The sequence below is a fragment of the Chelmon rostratus genome, chromosome 22 (assembly GCF_017976325.1).
Source record: "Chelmon rostratus isolate fCheRos1 chromosome 22, fCheRos1.pri, whole genome shotgun sequence".
NCBI lineage: Eukaryota > Metazoa > Chordata > Actinopteri > Chaetodontiformes > Chaetodontidae > Chelmon > Chelmon rostratus.
The window spans coordinates 7124132-7141074 of NC_055679.1; the positions used below are offsets into that span (position 1 = coordinate 7124132).

Below are 16943 nucleotides of genomic sequence, written 5' to 3' on the forward strand. Positions count from 1 at the left end.
TTCTGACTGAGTGTGGTGGTTTTTTCTTACTCTGGGCTGCTTCGATCTTGAAAAATAGGATGTAATTTTTAACTTTACATGGATTATTTCTGTGTATATAATATAAGCAACCCATGCCCATTTCCAAAGAGCCAGTATTTACGTTTACAAATATAATGAAATTTTTCTGAACTATAAAGTGTTTGCATAGTCTAAAATGTGACTACACTATAAGTCTTTTGTGTGACGGACAAATAAACAGATATATTCATTGTGCGACCAATAACCTGCTAATGTGCGTACACACAATATTCTATACATATATACAGTGCTTTTATTTATATACACTAACAGAGTTAAAAACTATTGTGCAAAACTATTGTCCAATCACAGTTTAGCAAGCAGGGGCTTTACAGGGTGATACCTCGAAAGAGTTAGCAGGGTGATGTCCCTTATTTTCAGCCTTTCCAGAACATAATAACACAAAAGTAAAATTTTTAGGAAAAGATTAAACGAAGTGATCGGCTCTAACTTGAGTTGCAATCGTTATCATCTATGGCTAACTAGCTGACTAGCTGCAGGTAACAAGGTGCTGCTGGTAGCCAGGTCTTTCTTATTCTTATTTCTTATAGTGTGTATATCTTTAACTTGCTTGCCTATATTGTTTAGTGGTTAGAGTTTATGTGAAAAAGCCCAGTTCATGTCTAGCCTCCGCTGTGTCCTGGATGCCATCAGAGTTTAGCAGGTCCGTCCTGCAATTAATTTGATTTGGCAACGTTAACCAAGATAACCGAGATGTGTTCGCTTAACATAGCAGTCCTCACCTTAAGTGCTTTTTCCCCTGCAGCGTTGAAAACGAAAACGCACTCTCTGAAAAGACGAACAGGTATAACAGCTTACTTTTTGCCCAAGACATGCAACTTTAGCTTCAGTTTGTAAGTCCTGTACGATCTTCATGCTGCAGTTGTCATTTCAGCTGGCAAAATGAACAGTCGCTGGCTACAGATGAGAAGCCTGCTTTATCCACCTCTGTCTTACATCAAGGACCCATATTGTTTTAAACATTACTGAGATTTTTGAGTGGTAAATCTGCCTCAATACCTTCTGTGTGCAAAGTACAGTATTGCTTGTACACACAGTGGTGGCTGACTTGGTGTGAAATACTTTGCTTTCGTAAAAGCAGGCACGAGTGAACAAACAAGGCCCTGTTGCTTGGTTTGTATCTACAGTAGAATTTCTTAAAATCTGTGCTCAGGCTGGCAAGACTGAACTGAAAGAGAAATGGGAAAGGTTACAGTGAGATGAGTACACACTTTGTACACAGAGAGCGCGCGCGAGAGAGGGATCAATTGAATTAGTTTACTGTGAAAGAACAAGCAAATAACAAAGATTCAAAATAAAGCAGCTGTGTCAGAATGGACTGAGTCAAAGTAAAACGGTGAAAGAAAAAAAAAAAGCAACCAGCCAGTAGGAGAGAGGAAAAGGGTAAAAAAAAAAGTGTGTAACTGTAATTACGTTTTGTACCAAGGAGAGCATGAAGTCAGGAAGAATTGGCCCCGTCAGCAGAATCCTGGGAGCCGCTCACTAGTCACTGTACGACCTCTGACCTTCCTGCTGTCCACCCGCACTTCACCAGCCATGTGCTACAGTCCGCTGTGGAGAGCCGGCATTGTGGCCTCTGTCCTAAACTTGAACCAGCAGTAGGAAGGAAGACAAGACTCATCCGTCAATCAGTGTCGACGAGAGATGTCATCCTCACCCTCCCTCAGCCCCGTGACTACGCTACCCAGCATGCCGAGCACCATGCCAGCTGGACAGCAGCCCACGGTTAAAAAGTCATAAGTTTCAGCAGTGCAGTTTTCCCCTCTTGTTCTTTTTTTATTTTATAATTCTTAAGTTCTCTCCTCTCCCGCCGCAAAATGAAAAATGACTCTCCCTTCCACCGCTCCCCCATCGTGCGCCTCTCCCTGTCTGTGTTTGGTGAAGTTGCTAATATTAGGCAGAGCAAGTTCATTAGTGTAATTTAACATTGTCTAAAGTTGTTCCGCTCTCTCCCTCTCTGTTTGGCAGCTAGCTCAGATCTGTCACCGTGATGCATTCGCCGTTAATGAGCTTGCCTTGTTTATGCTTTTACAGCAGCGTGTGATAATTAAACTGCAGAGAGGAGTGTGAAATAATCGCTTTGTGTTTACTTCGCGCCCCGCTCATGTGGTGGAGCGTGTGCACAGTCGTTAAACATGCATGTGCGAGCACTGGAAGACAGGTGTCATTCAAGTGTGTGTGTGTGTGTTTGAGAGCAGTAATGTATGTGTTCTTGGATAGGAATATTTAAAGCAATGTTTCACAAATTAAAGCTTTATTGAAGCTGGATTTGTGTGTGTGTGTGCATGTGCTTGTCACTCAGCTCTGATTAAGAGCGCAGAGTGTGAGAGAGGAGGAGGATGCTATAGTTCCTCCCTAACTGGCTTTTCTCATAGATTCTCTGACAGCTCTTTAATTACAGCTCTATTATAAAATGTGTGTGTGTGTGTGTGTGTGTGCGCACGTGCGTGTGTGTGAGAGAGAGAGAGGGAGAATGAGTGTCATGGGTTTGATGACTATGAAAGAGGGAGTCGCTGAATACTGAGTGGTATTCTTAATCTTTTGTTATGTAAAGAAGCATAAAACAAACATTTATCAAGAACAGAGGGAGGAACAAAGGCAGCCACTCTCTGTGTCACTGCTCCACATGCAGCGGATTCTCAACTGTCACTGCTGCGTCTCATCCATTCTTCTCCGCCTGTGTTCATGCCAGCCAGCCATACCGCGACACTGACATTGACACCGACGCTTGAACTCCGCATCGACGCCATAGCGAGACGTCCCGATGCAGCGTATGGTTCCCTCTCTCTCTCTCTCTCTGTGGAGTTTGTTGGAAGCGAGAACATAATCTGAACCAATTCTCGGAGGAGAGGACAAAACATTTTGCGAGTAGGAGGAGACAGATGTGGACACCTAACAGCCAGCTGATGTTTGTGTTTGGAAAGCCGAGCCGAACAAAAACAAACTGAGTGGAAACTGCTGTCTTGACTGATGATTATATTCAGCTGCTTGTTGGTGCATTCTCAGCTGTTATTGATCCTAGAGAAGTTAAATTAATGTGCACAGAAGAATCCATCATATCTACCTTAAAGAATAAGTCTGGTGGTAAAACTGCATTTTTCTTACTGTCAACGAACCCCATGAGAAAACCAAAAAACTACAAAAAATAACTAGAAGTATTGACTGTGAAGCCAAAGCCTGCGTCCACTGATGGTGTTTGTCTTGTCCACTGACAGGCTCAGAGTGTTTTTCTAAGTGTCAGACAACGTTATGAAAGGATCCCCACAGAGATAGACCTTTTAGTTAAGAGTAAGATCTGTTTTCTTTAACCAGAACCAGCCGTGATTTCACTCTTGCCAAAGCCACCAGACTCCATTTACAGAAAAAGCCATTTTACAATCGTAAATTTACAATTCAATTATATATTTAAATATTTGGAATATTTGTTGACAGCCCTAATGTCCCCTCATTCCAATGAACATGGCCACTGTAGTTTATTTTGAGTCACCTTCAAATACACGACCAGAAATACCTGTAATTGCATCAAATGTGTATGAATCTGCTGTTAGAAATAGTTGCAAACCTTTTTCAAACTTTGCCTTACTTGGCCAAAAACTGCAGTGGCCAGCTGTTACAGGAAATGGTGTTGTCTTTTTTTAACAAAACTTTGTGACCTGTTTTTATAGATTTCAATCTTCAGTAGAAACAAATCTTTAGCTTTAGCTTGAGCATGAGAAAGTTGTATTGTATTGACAGTTGGACGAACGCATTGCTGGTTCTGATCTTTTCTTTGGATTTCTTGAAAGTAACAAAACATGTACATTATTGCTAACCCAAACCTATAATTAAAGGGACAGGAACTGAATTTGTCTGCCAAAGCCGCTCATGTCACAGTGATGCCTGGTTGCTAATTCTCAGTCCAGTAAACCAGTCCAATAAATATTTGAGTCAATATGACTTGTTTATAAACCCTACTCTGCCTGAAATTTGGCACTGGCAGCCTAAATAAACAGAAAATTACAGTGAAGGCACACTGGGACATGATTAATGTTCCAGTGGTGGGTTATCAAACTATTTGCCATTCTCCTCTGAGGTAACTGCCAAAAAATGATGGAACCATTGTTACACAGAGCTCAAACTGCAAACAGGAAATGCAGCTGGCCTCACAGGTTTAAATCATGGGAGGATCATCAGTATGTATTTATAGCTGAAACTAATACTGAGGCAGGGGGATAAGTCACATATATGTATGTATATATATATATATATATATATATGCCTTGCATGTGAAAATCACCCTTCATCCCCTTGACAGAGAAGATAAATCGTCACAGTTTTGTTACAACCCCACAGGGGCTTGAAGAGGTTTTCACAGGCTGACCTTGTATGACAGAAATGGACATAAATGTAGTTTTAATCAGCTCCTCCTGGAAGCACTAATGTCAACGAAATAATAAACACACACCCCATATGTACATAAACATGCCCTCTGTCCCCACCTCTGGATGCTACTGACCTACAGGAACCGACTGACGCGCAATAGCTTTGGAGCTTCATTTAACAATGAGTACTCTCTTTCTCATGTCCGTTTTTTATGTAGCTGTTCTCAGATAATTCTGGTAACTGTGAAATGACATCCCCATCATGAGAAAGAGGTTGTGTATGCACATAAAACTGACCGCAGTTATTTACAGAGAGGGGAATGATAAAAGAATCTGTCTATGTACACACTGTGACTGTCACCATGACTATAGCCAGACCCAAAAGGAACCATAGACACCTGCATCTTTCCAATTTTGTCTATGCACAATAAGTGTTTTGTTTTTTTTTGTTTTTCAAAAATTGTAATAATTATTATTTATTTTGACAGAGTCTGTGCACCGCCACATGCAGCAGTACGAGGTGGAGTACCTGCAGTTTGCCTTCCGCTGGATGAACAACCTCCTGATGAGGGAGCTGCCACTACGCTGCACGATTAGACTGTGGGACACCTACCAGGTACACACACACACACACACACACACACACACACACACACAGCAAAGCTATTGTTGTTGTGCTTTTTGTTATCTGTCCATTTCTATCTATCTGGCTCTGCATGGGATCTCAGAAACAGGGGTGTTCTCTGATAATGACATCTATGATTGGCTCGGGAGTGATGCTTTTAAAATTCCTACCATTACATCCCGCCAACCCAAGCGCCAGGATGCAAGATTATACAGTTATTTTTTAACAAAGGTGTTTAAGCATGGCAGCTTTCTCTATGATGGCTTTATTTATACAGCGCTTATAGTACAGCCCAACTATGCTGCTTGGCCCCATCACACAGCCGTGCAACTGACAAATTTACACTTTCATTGTGAGTTTAACAGGATGAGTTGCTTTGTTCGGTGTTAGCGCACCACATATGGAGTGAGATGGTGCTGGGTTGACATACTGTACAGCAGTAGCACAAGGAATAGATGAAAAGGATGCGAGGAAGGAAAGGTTTAATGAATGAATGATGGGAAAAACATTTCTGGAGAAGATTTGCGGGCGAGGGATTGCAAAGGATTAGTTAACTCAGTAATGAAACAAAGATGTCAGTAGCCCCTTTCACACTTGAAACAAAAGTTTTTTGCTATGTAACTTATGATTTAATTTTATTTTAATGGCTGCTCTGTTCTTTGGTGTGTGAGTGTAAAAGTAAAGCCTATTACTGTGTTGACCTGGATGTGTAAGTGTGTGTGTGTGTGTGTGTGTGTGTGTGTGTGTGTGTGTGTGTGTGTGTGTGTGAGAGAGAGAGAGCAGGACCTTAATCCCATTCAAACACATCTGGACCTGTTCATGCTGCTGTCCTTTCACATTTACACACAGCTTAATAGGCGGCGCCTACTGTTACGCCAGATTGTTAACCTCAGCTGGAGTTGTCAATAGCACCTAATGTCTGCTATTGATTCAGTGAGGTGTGTGTGTGTGTGTGTGTGTATGCCAGAACATGTGTGGCTAGTCCAGGGCTTGAGCTGAGTGCATATAATGGATTTTCCAGTCGACACAGAGGTTAAGGGTGTAATACATGTGATCGCAGTGATTAGACGAGGAAGGTGGAGAGAAGGAGCATGAAGATGGAGAGTTCATTGGTGGCACTTCCAGCTGTGGTAGTTGGTTTCACAAGCACATTCACCGATCGTATCTATTTATGTATCTGGTCTGCTGTCATCCTAGCAACAGTGTCTGCCCCCGTTGTTCTTTCTGCTGTCTGTTCAGCATCAGTCAGCATCTCTGTCTCATTTTCACCTCTAAATATTCTCCTCAGTTCTTGTTAAAAGGGGCGCGTGAAAAATTCAGATGTTCCTTGTCAAATTTACCTGTTGGTTCGTTGTTAATTATGTCGGCTTAGTCTGTCATTTGCAAGCTTAATTCTTAAGTCCGACACAACTCTGACGCCACTGTGTGAAAGTTGTAATATAGTATAGTTGCTTTCTATTCGCACAAATCCAGACAAGCAAACGAAACACGAGCTTTCACCAAATAACAGTGCCTATGCGGTGTGTGTGACTATTGGTTGCAAGTTGGAAAGTGGAGTGCTTCAAAACAATGGAGGATGATAGGGGATAGAGAGCGAAAGATGTGACAGTGTAAAAATAGGCGAGAGCAAGAAGAGAGAGAAGTGGAGGGACATAAAAAGCTAAAAAATTGAAATAAAGACAGCGCAGTTTGCAGCTGAAGTGCTTAGTCCACGGCCTCCACCAAACCATAGCGAGGATGCATAAATACCAAATGAATCTGACTGAACTCCGGGCAGCATGAGATAGAGTGCATCTGACAGGTAAAAGCCACGTAACAGCAAGGATGCTATTTTTCTTTTCTTGCCTTACTTGAATTAAAAAACGCCAGGGCCATATTTTTTGTGTGTGTCAGATTATATTAAGAAACCTTGATCACTGATGGAACGCCATCGCTTGTAAAAAACACATTCCAGTTGTTGTATGTAGTGTTTTACTTGACTGAAAGCTCTAGGTGTGGCAGAGTTTGCAGCATGGAATGAATAGTGCGGTAATATTATCGAAAAATACCGTTTTCTTATCATCTTATGAAACTAGAAACCCTTATGATTTTATTTCTGCATGAATTGCTAAATTTTAATCATGTGAACGATTATATGAGCACTTTCAGTATTTTCAATTTTTCAGCATTACAATTCATTCCAAAGATTCATATTACTATAATCCTACTGACTGTAATTGATCCCTGCCAGCGAAGATCCTCTCCACTTTCTTTGTTCTCGATGACATAAAACTGCTGGGTCAGCTACAGTGCAGTACTCATGAACCTGGAAAAAAACTGAGTCCTGAACACTCCCAAGCCCTCCAGTGTGAGTACAGTCTCTCTACTTGAATGACTTATGTGGCGAATGGTGATTAGGAAGCCAAAGAAACCGATTTATCTCAGAAAAACAGTACGGTTGACCCAACAGCAGCACTATGTTTTCATGAACCCTCTTCCTGGTCTGCCATCCCTTATCATTACTGATAGGCATTGAGTGTTACTTTGGTGAAGGATTTATGATAAATCATGACAACAAACTCCGGTGCTCTCCTGTTTAGGAGGTTTTTTCTCTTGCATTTTGACTGAACCACAGCCAGCTGGCAGCTGGTGTAGAGCTTGATAGAAATATCTTGCAGGTGTATTTATACCTGCAAGATATTGAGCTGGCGGCTGGTAGGGCCTTCTGCTCTGTTAGCTGAGGCTGTCCTCTGAACACACTGGCAGGCTATCCAACATCATTTAAATAGTTCTTATTGATGGATTGATAGATGGTGTGAGGAAGTGAGGAATGGAAAGGTTGAGAGATGGACATGTGAGGACATATTTTCTATAGAAGCCTGTACATTCATGAAGATAATTGCATTAGAACTATAGAGTGACCTTTGCAATACTCTGTATTATCCTGGAAGAGTAAATGAACACATAATGAACACATTTTGCTCACAAGCTTTTGGTTATTAAGGCATACGAGCCACTATACCTGGCCCAGCTCCACTATATAATCATCTCTATTATGCGTGATGTCTGTATGATCTCCATAGTAACAAGCTGTTGTTTTTCATCATGCATTATCAGTCAAGAGCTCAGTGTCAAATCATCATTCTACTGAAAGATGGAAAGCATGAAGGAAATAGAAAGTACTGCTTTCAAAACGGACTTACATCATCACAGAAAATAATACCCTGTCCTGACATTTAGTCACAATTCATGCCTCATTTCCCGAACAAAATTCACACCTTGATGTCAGACCAGCAGGGAGATGGATGGATGAGTTAAAGTCGCATCCTCAGTTTGAATTGTATTGGTTCTAATTTTGAATAAGTTTGCTGATTTATAGATTTACACAATACATGTTTGTGTCAACAGGCACCTAAACAAGAAATTAGTTGAGTTATTTGAATAATGTTGTCATGATACCAAAATACTAAGAAATTATATCTAATAATAAAACAGAATAATAATAATACTACTAATAATAAATTACTTTGGTACTAATACCAAGTTTTGCATAACAATACTAAGTACCAGAGCAATACTTGATTATTTGATACTCAATGGGATGAGTAAGGGTAGGATGGAGGGTAAGATCCACCTGTGGTGATTCCTGCCACCACGACCCAGTGACCCTGAAACAAAAGGAATGGGTTTGTGGGTGGAGCATATTGACGGGATGGTAGCTGAGCATTACAACATGAAAGAATATATTGTCCATAATTACCTTAATTCTTTATCAAGCAAAATAACGGGAGGCGAACAGCACAGGCTGCACTCACACGTACACCGTCCACTTCAAGTCTAAAAACAGAAACAAGGAATGAATGATTAAATGGTGTTGTTGCTTTGCCGTGACTTGACAGCAACCCGAGTACACATTGTACTTGTAATCCATCCTCTAAATATTTGATGTTTTACAAAGTCGTTTGGATCGCAGCCCCCACACACCCTCTCAGACAACACATAGACACGCACATACACCTTTTTTGGCAGGCTCTGTCACAGTCCCTCACCTCCAGTCCTGCACTGGTAGGGATATTAGGCCATTTCCACTCATGAAACTTTCAGCAGAGCTGACAGCAAGCACAATGCTGTTCTTGTCTATCCTGTTCTGCTGTCTTCTATTGTCCTTTTTTAAACTTTTTCTTCAGCACTCCTCTCAGTATCCTCTGTACCTTTCATCTTTTCTCTCAACTTCTCCCAAATTTCCTCACTTAGCCTTCCATTACCTCCGTGCCCTTACCTCCTGCTCTTCTCCATCACAGTTGCCCTTAAAAGACAGTCCACAGCATGCAACCAGGTGGTGATTTGGAGCTCTTAAATCCATTGGGTATGCCCCACAAAATATTTCCAACCATATGTTTTCTACAAAACAGCATCCCTGTGAAGACATCAGTGCTTTCCCAAACTTAAGCTCAAGGGACAAGGCTCCTGAATCAGGAGAGCTTGCTTTTTCAGTGCTCAAGGATGAAAATGATTCAGAAATTGTCCTTAATTAGAATGCTTTTTTGTCATGCTTTTTCAACATTACCTCTGTGGCAAGGATGTTTTTTAAAATTGTTATTTCATAGATGGTTTGGTTGTTTTTTAGGCTCCTTTTCAAAAGTCAGAATCCTGATCCAACAGTGTCATCCTGGGTCACATCAGCATTATGGGTACCCTCAAAGGGAACTATAGAATTTATATAGTTTTAAGTAGCGCAAACATGTATTCACTTTCTCATCTCTCATTAAATTTTCTTCTCTCTCTGTCAACTTTCCTTGGACTTTCCTTGGACATTTTGACCGGCTGCTACTATTCATGCAGCTAGCTACAAGTACCACTGCTGGAAACGGGCGTATGATTTTGAGATCTCATCCGGCACATGCTGACACTTAGCTGACAGCATGAGTGCGAGGATAACAAAATCAGGATGAATCTGGGACGTGTAGTGTATTGACACCGTACTTGTATTTTTCAGCAAAGAAATGTATTACGCAAATTCTATTCTTAGCAAGCCCTGGCAGGCCCATTAAAGGAGATGCAGGGCTGGATTCGGCCCACGGTCCTTTGTGTTTGATAAGTGGTCTAAACAAGCTGGATTCCTAAGATTGATTAATGCAGCTTTTAGCAAAATGTTCATAAAACACATCCACAATTGGCCACAAAACAGGAAGATATTGGCCTCATATGGACAAAAAAACCTAGTGTCTTGCTCTCTCACAAATGCTGATAATAAACAGAAAGACCTTGCCCTTTGTCACTAAGCCTGTGTGTGTGTGTGTGTGTGTGTGTGTGTGTGTGTGTGTGTGTGTGTGTGTGTGTGTGTGTGTGTGTGTGTGTGTGTGTGTGTGTGAGTGTGTTCCAGGGGAGATTTTAACCTGAGTGTTGTAATGTCTCCACTGTGGTCTTCTCTCTGCGGTGTGGCCATCTGTTCAGTAGCCCGAGCCAGCACAAGACAGCGCTTCCTCTGTCTTCCTCTCTATTTCTGTCATCCTCTCTTTCTGCCTTTCTATCTGGAGTCTCTTCTTGGTATTTGTCTTTTGTTTTTCTCTTTCTTTTTTTCTATCCCTTTTTCTGGTCTGTTTTGCCCTCAGTCTGGTTCTGCCTTTTTTCTCTTTTTCACTTTTTCTCTATTTGTCACTATTGATCTAAAGAAGAGGAAGAGAGAGAGAAACAAAGAGAAAGACACATAGAGCAATGATGTAGAGTGAAGCACACACACCTCTCCTCCCCGGCAGGCAGGCAGGCAGACAGACAGAAGAACAGACAGACAGACAGGGACCAAATTATCCCTGTTGCGTGGAGCATGAAATTAGCAAGTAGCTCAGTGTGGCAGCATTAGCATGGCTGTTAAAGGGATACCGTGACATTTTCAGGTTGTGAAATATGGTCGTTTTCCTTGTGGAAGGTTGAATTTACCAAGCAGGGAGCTGTTTAGTTCTGTTAGTGGCCATGTTAAAAACCGCTGTGTAAGATGTGATCAAATGCGTCAAATCCTGGTGGAAAAATCTGGTAATTTACTGCAACAAGGGTCAGAAGATTAACTAGAAATGGAGATTAAAGAGCACAGACTAAATGAATCAATACATATGGTGTGCTTCATGGTCCTTGTGTGTTGCCTTGACATTCTTACTAATACAGCTCTTACCTCAATCAGTGGCGGCAAGTACATGAACTTAAATGCTCTACAATTTTGAGGTACTTATTTCAGGTTGAGGTTACTTTATACTTCTATTCTACTGCATTTCACAGTCAAATGATGCACTTTTCACACTTAAAATGATGAATAAAATGAATAAGCAATTAGTTGATCAACAGAAAATGGGCTATTTTGATTTTTTTTTAAGCAAAGGTGCCAAACTTTCGTTTCAAGAAAACAGGCAATTGTGCACCATTTTTAAAGATTTTATAGACCAAGATTAACCAATTACTTGACTAAATATTCAGCAGATTAATTAAAGATTGATTGAAACAGCACATTTTTTTTGGATTCAACCCAAAAAAACAGTGTCTAATTGAGGCCTCTTGTCACATTTCAGATGTGTTTGAGTTGTTGGCAGTTTCCTTTTCAACAGATTAAATAGCTGTCCGGGACCAAATGAGGACGTGTCAAATATTTAACAAAAAAGCAAAGATTAAAAAAAAAGTCAGTGATAACACAGATTTCCTTCTTTCCTCTCCTGCCCTCTGCTTGTTGCTGATGATGTGAATTCTAATATTAGTGCTAAGAGGCTCATGTAGCACAAGAACTTGATTGTTTCTCTGCATTTCATGATGGTTGGATCAATCACTTGATACGGAAAACACATTTTGCTGGTCATATTTCTGTACTTTTACATTTACTTTTGTCACCGCTGATCTCAGTATACATTCTCATCCAGCCATAGTCTGATGTTTTGTAATTGTCACTTTCCTTTCATTAAGCTTCATCTTTTTCAATTTTCTTTGTGAAGCACATTATTTGTATGCTGTATTTCTCTTTATATCTTTTATGCCCTGACATTGTGAGTCCCGCACGTTCATATTTTTAATGTGAACTGCACATCGCAAATAAATGAAATAAAGTGAAAGGAAATAGGAAATTAGAGCAAAAAAATAAAATTTTTAGAATCCCTGGCACGCTATTTGTATATTTACAGCTGAATTTGCACCATAACAGAATTTTCATGCCTGTTACAAAGAGATTTTGCTTGAACCTGAAGGGCACAGGCTACCTGCTAAAGTGATCCTACTTGCAATGTGAAGTGATGCTCCCGGGTGCCTCTTCCCTCACATATTTGAAAACCCTGCGAGAATCGTATGCATGGACTTAAAATTAAAATGCTGCATGGCCCCGAGCATCTGCAAAACAGATTCACTACTCCTTCCAGTGTTAATGCCCGAGAGATGAACGATAGGAAGGAGCTAGCTGTTCTTCCAGCTAAAACAAATGCTGCCATTGAGCTTGAATTTCTTGGACGGCGTTGTGTAATCAGAAATAGAATTCTTTCTCTACAGTAACCCCCCCCAAAAATTATCTTTCTAAACACAGTAGCTCGCTCACAAATTTGTGCCAAAGTCAATTATCAGCATATACAGGAGTTGCACTGCCTCTTAAGGGGGGAATAAAACACTTACCTGCCAGCTGAAGAACAGGGAGACTGTGTCAGAATGTGAGGCGGAAGTGGCTTTCATCACTTCTCCTGCCTCCCTGTCTGCTATCTGGAGTCATGTTTGCAAGACAGGCCTCTGCAGCCAGGCCTCGATCGTACGCGCACCATGTCTATAAATGCACACACTCGCACATAAAATTCTCCTCTTTCATCGTCTTGTCTCAACATGAAAGCTAACATTACATTTCACCGAGGTAGCGTTTATGGCAGAGTTAACGTACTGCTATGTAATGTTTCTAATTTTCCTCACACCGTATTTTATTCTCTGAGAAATGAACGTCATTTTCGCGTCCGTGCTGTACATTCTCATTCTCACATAACGTATGTATGCACTCGCCCACACGTTACAGACATCTGCGAATGCTTTTCTTTCATATTCAGCACACAGCTAAACATAGATGGCTGATTAAATCCATGTCAAATTTTAGATTGTGATGATATGAATTTACCCCCCCCCCCTCTGATTAACCTTAGTGCTTGGCAATTTAAAAAAGTAGCCTAAAGCAAGACATCACATTGGAGAAGCACACACATGGACAGAAACTATGCTGAGGTTAATTTAGTATGTAAACCTGGTAATTTCCCCCCTCCACAAGCCTCCCTCCTTCCTTTTTTAAATGGATTGCATCATGACCTGACTCTTATCATCTCCGTCTTCCGTCTTGTGTTTAAATGTATCTTGCAGTCACGCCATCCCAGCTCTTAGGGTTGAATTGCCCCGAGGAATACTTGTACAGCTTGTAGCAGTTAATGTCGGCGATCGCCAATCACTCCGACGCTCATGCTCATACACACACGCAACATGAAAAGGGTTTTGAAGCTACCACTGGAACGCCGGCGGCTCGTTATATTCTATCCGCGTAATTGTTACATCGCTTTAAATCTGCTTGTTTATCATCTTGCATCACTCCCCAGCACCGTCACCTTTTCACCTTGTCAGGAGTCTGTTCATCAGGGTATCGAGTTAGTCCCACGTCAGGCCGGTTTGTTTTGGAGGGATGAGACTCGTCAGACAGCCAGCGCAGCAGTTTAAAGACACGGTGACATTGCAGTCCTGCTTCTCACTCTCGCTCTGTTTTCCACGTTCCCTTTTCCTCCTCTGTTTACCTGTAGCCTCCCAGCCTCTCCATCCCTCATGCATGCCCCCCCTCCCTCTCCCTGTTGACTCCCGCACCCCTATCACCCTTTCTCCTCCACTGCTCCCTCCCACCCCTCACTTTCTCCCTTCTTTGATCAGCAGTGCTTGTCAGTCAGAGTCTCGCCTGTCTCAGCCAATATGGCTGCCCTGACACAAGGGGGGTGGAGGACCAAGCATAACAATGGAGGAGGAGAAGAGGTAGAGACAAGTTTGTCGGAGTCACCTTGAGTCCCATGACAAACTTTATTTTACAAATCATAATGACGAGAAAGCCTTGAGCTGAAGCAGCGGCAGCAGATGGATAGGGCAGGTGGGGGGGTAGAGTGTCGGTGAGAGATTCATCATGAATCTGTTCACTATTTTCCTTACACAATGCCTCAAGTTTTCTTTCCTATACTCTCATGTCTGACTGTTAAATGTGGTGCCAGAGCTAAGAATCAGTTCGCTCAGTTTAGCATAAAGACGGCAATCAGGGGCAAACAGGTAGCCTGGCTCACTGCGATCACTAAAAAAGCAAGAATTCACATGTTATACGTTGTTTGTTTTGTACAGATTTTGTCCAAACAGTCCAAGAGCCAAAGACGTTCCATGTACAATGATTAAAAAAATGAGTACAGGAGCACATTTTCCAGATTTGGGTAGCTGCTACCAGCAAATGTTTGGCATTTTTCCTTAATGAAGGGCTTAAAGGATTAATAATTAATCAAAACCTTCTCCTTCTCTGTCAATCAACTAATTGATTTGACACGCATGTTTCGATTGTGCATACTAATCTTACTGTATAGGGTTCCTTTTATTGTGTTTTAGAGGTTCATGACTTTACAGTAAAGGAGCGTTACTGTGTGCATTTTGACAGCAGACGCAGTGGCACCACAGAATTTGCACTTATAAGTGACTGAGCTGCACTAAAACAACGTCATGTACACTGTTATGAGCTAGGCTGCCAGTCCTGCTGCAGCCAATGGAGGCAATAAACTGATGATTGAATGAATGTCAAGATTCCTTGTTAACAAAAGTTGTTTCTAATACAGACATGTGGCTTTTTAGTAAAATATTCCTCACAGTCACATTGATGACAAAGAGAGAAGAGTGGGTAGCTGACTGAAGGAGGGAAGAGATTGTGAGAGCAGAGGATAGACGGAGGGGTGATTAAAAAAGAGGGAAAGGGGGAGAAAAAATAGACTGGATGTCAGAGTTTCACAGCCCCTAACAGTTCATTCGTGCCCTCGGCAATGAACTCACACACACTTTCACACACACACACAAAAGTCATAGAAGAAAGGAAATTAAAACTGTGCGAATCTTTGGGGGCTGATAAACATTGTGCTCCCGTGTGCCACTCATACACTCCCTCATCTGTGTTTGTGTGTGTGTGAGAGAGAGCGAGAGTGGGTGTTTGCTTGTTTGGATTGGAGCTGCAAGGTTAGACCAACAAGCCAATCACCTGCCAGTTTACAACTCCCATCACGCTACGCTTCGCTGTTCACAAACACTCCTCTTTTTATTCTTTTTGTTTTTGTCCCCCACCACTCCCTACACTCTCTCTTTCTCTGTTTTCCCCTCTCTCTCACACGCAAACACACATTCACACACACACTCAGTTGGGAATTCTGAAAATTGGTTTCACTAAGTGGGAGGTAAAGTAGGAGGAAACCCAAACAGCAGACGTAACGATCTGGCGAGAAAGAGCAAGAAACAATGCAGTGAAGGAGGGCTGACATGCGTTTTTTTTTTTTTTTTTAAAGACATTTTTGTGTCACTCATACCATGTTTGTGTTTAAATCCGTCCATCCACTATTCATCTGTTCGTTCCTTCCTACCTTCCTGGAGGGAAATTCAATTGTCACAGCAGAAAAGGCAATTTCTGCTCATTCCTGCAGAGTTATGGCTCACTGCTGTACACAAATGAGTATGGTGGTTAAAGAGCAACACTTGCAGTGGTTACTCAGACAAAGTGGAAATGAGTAATGCTACACCCTCTATCTAATTGAAATGCTCTAAATGAGTGGTAAAATGTGATAAGCATGGCTGAATTGCTGGAGCGTGTGCGTCGCTGTGGGCTCTTTATGAACTCACCTGTGCCAAAGAGACTGCTGAGCATAATATAGAATTTAGAGTGGCTGCATATGAGTACGTGTCCCAAAACTGCAAATGATGCCCGGGTAGTAAAAACGGATTGTAATTAACGTCGCATTGCTTCTTTACCACCACATACTATCGATGTAGACACATCAGAGAGCACGCTTGCAGATTTATTCATGAATTCCTGCTCTTACTAAGAGATGTGAGCGTATACATGCGTGTCTTTCGTCCACTGAAGCACATCTGCAAGTTGGGAAGTGCTCATGAGTGCAATTCCACACTTTATTAGTGATTTTTAAGATAAATACAGTGTGCGGGTACCCCCCCAGACATGCACTTTGGATGTATGCCACCTTCATGGTGGAGTATGCTCCCATTTCACATGCATATAAAGGCCCTGGTAATTATCCTCTCAGTGATAGGCCTCTGGAGAAAAAAAAATGAATAGAACAAGGAACATCTCATCCTTTGTCTTCCTCCCTCTTTAATTCCCCTGCTCATTGCAGAGTCATAAAAAAGTCAGCTGCCAAACGTAACAAGGGGCTGAAATAGAAAAAGCTGTGAAAAAAAGAGGGGATTTGTAGCTCTCTTCGTCTCTGTCGCCCCGCAAATGTAAATTTCTGGATTGTGACAGATTTTATATTCTTCTTTTTTCTATCTTCTTTCCCTCTTTTTGTGTATATGGCACCTTGTACAAATGCTTCTAAACCTTTCTTAAAATGAAGCTGTGAGCTATTTGAGGTAGACCGACATGCTTTCCCTGCATCCTGACGCTTCTACTCCAACAGTATAACACAACTGCAGCAGAGGTATCATTTGTTTTATGGCTGAAATGCTAAACGTCTGTCGTCTCTCTCTCACCAGGCTGAACCAGAGGGCTTCTCCCATTTCCACCTCTACGTGTGTGCCGCCTTCCTGGTGAGGTGGAGGAAAGAAATTCTAGAAGAGAGAGATTTTCAGGTAATGCGCTCACGGGACGCAGGGGGCGCCATAAAGCTTCCAACGTC

General features: G+C 41.7%; 1 protein-coding gene across 2 annotated transcripts in view; it reads left to right on the forward strand.

Annotated features, from left to right (window-relative positions):
• tbc1d22a (TBC1 domain family, member 22a) overlaps nt 1-16943 on the forward strand; it is a 110168-nt gene that overhangs the window by 74467 nt on the left and 18758 nt on the right. For both annotated transcript variants that reach the window (XM_041964059.1, XM_041964058.1), the window contains exons 12-13: nt 4931-5058; nt 16801-16896. In XM_041964059.1, the coding sequence (XP_041819993.1) occupies nt 4931-5058; nt 16801-16896 (224 nt within the window). The remainder of the gene's footprint in view (nt 1-4930; nt 5059-16800; nt 16897-16943) is intronic.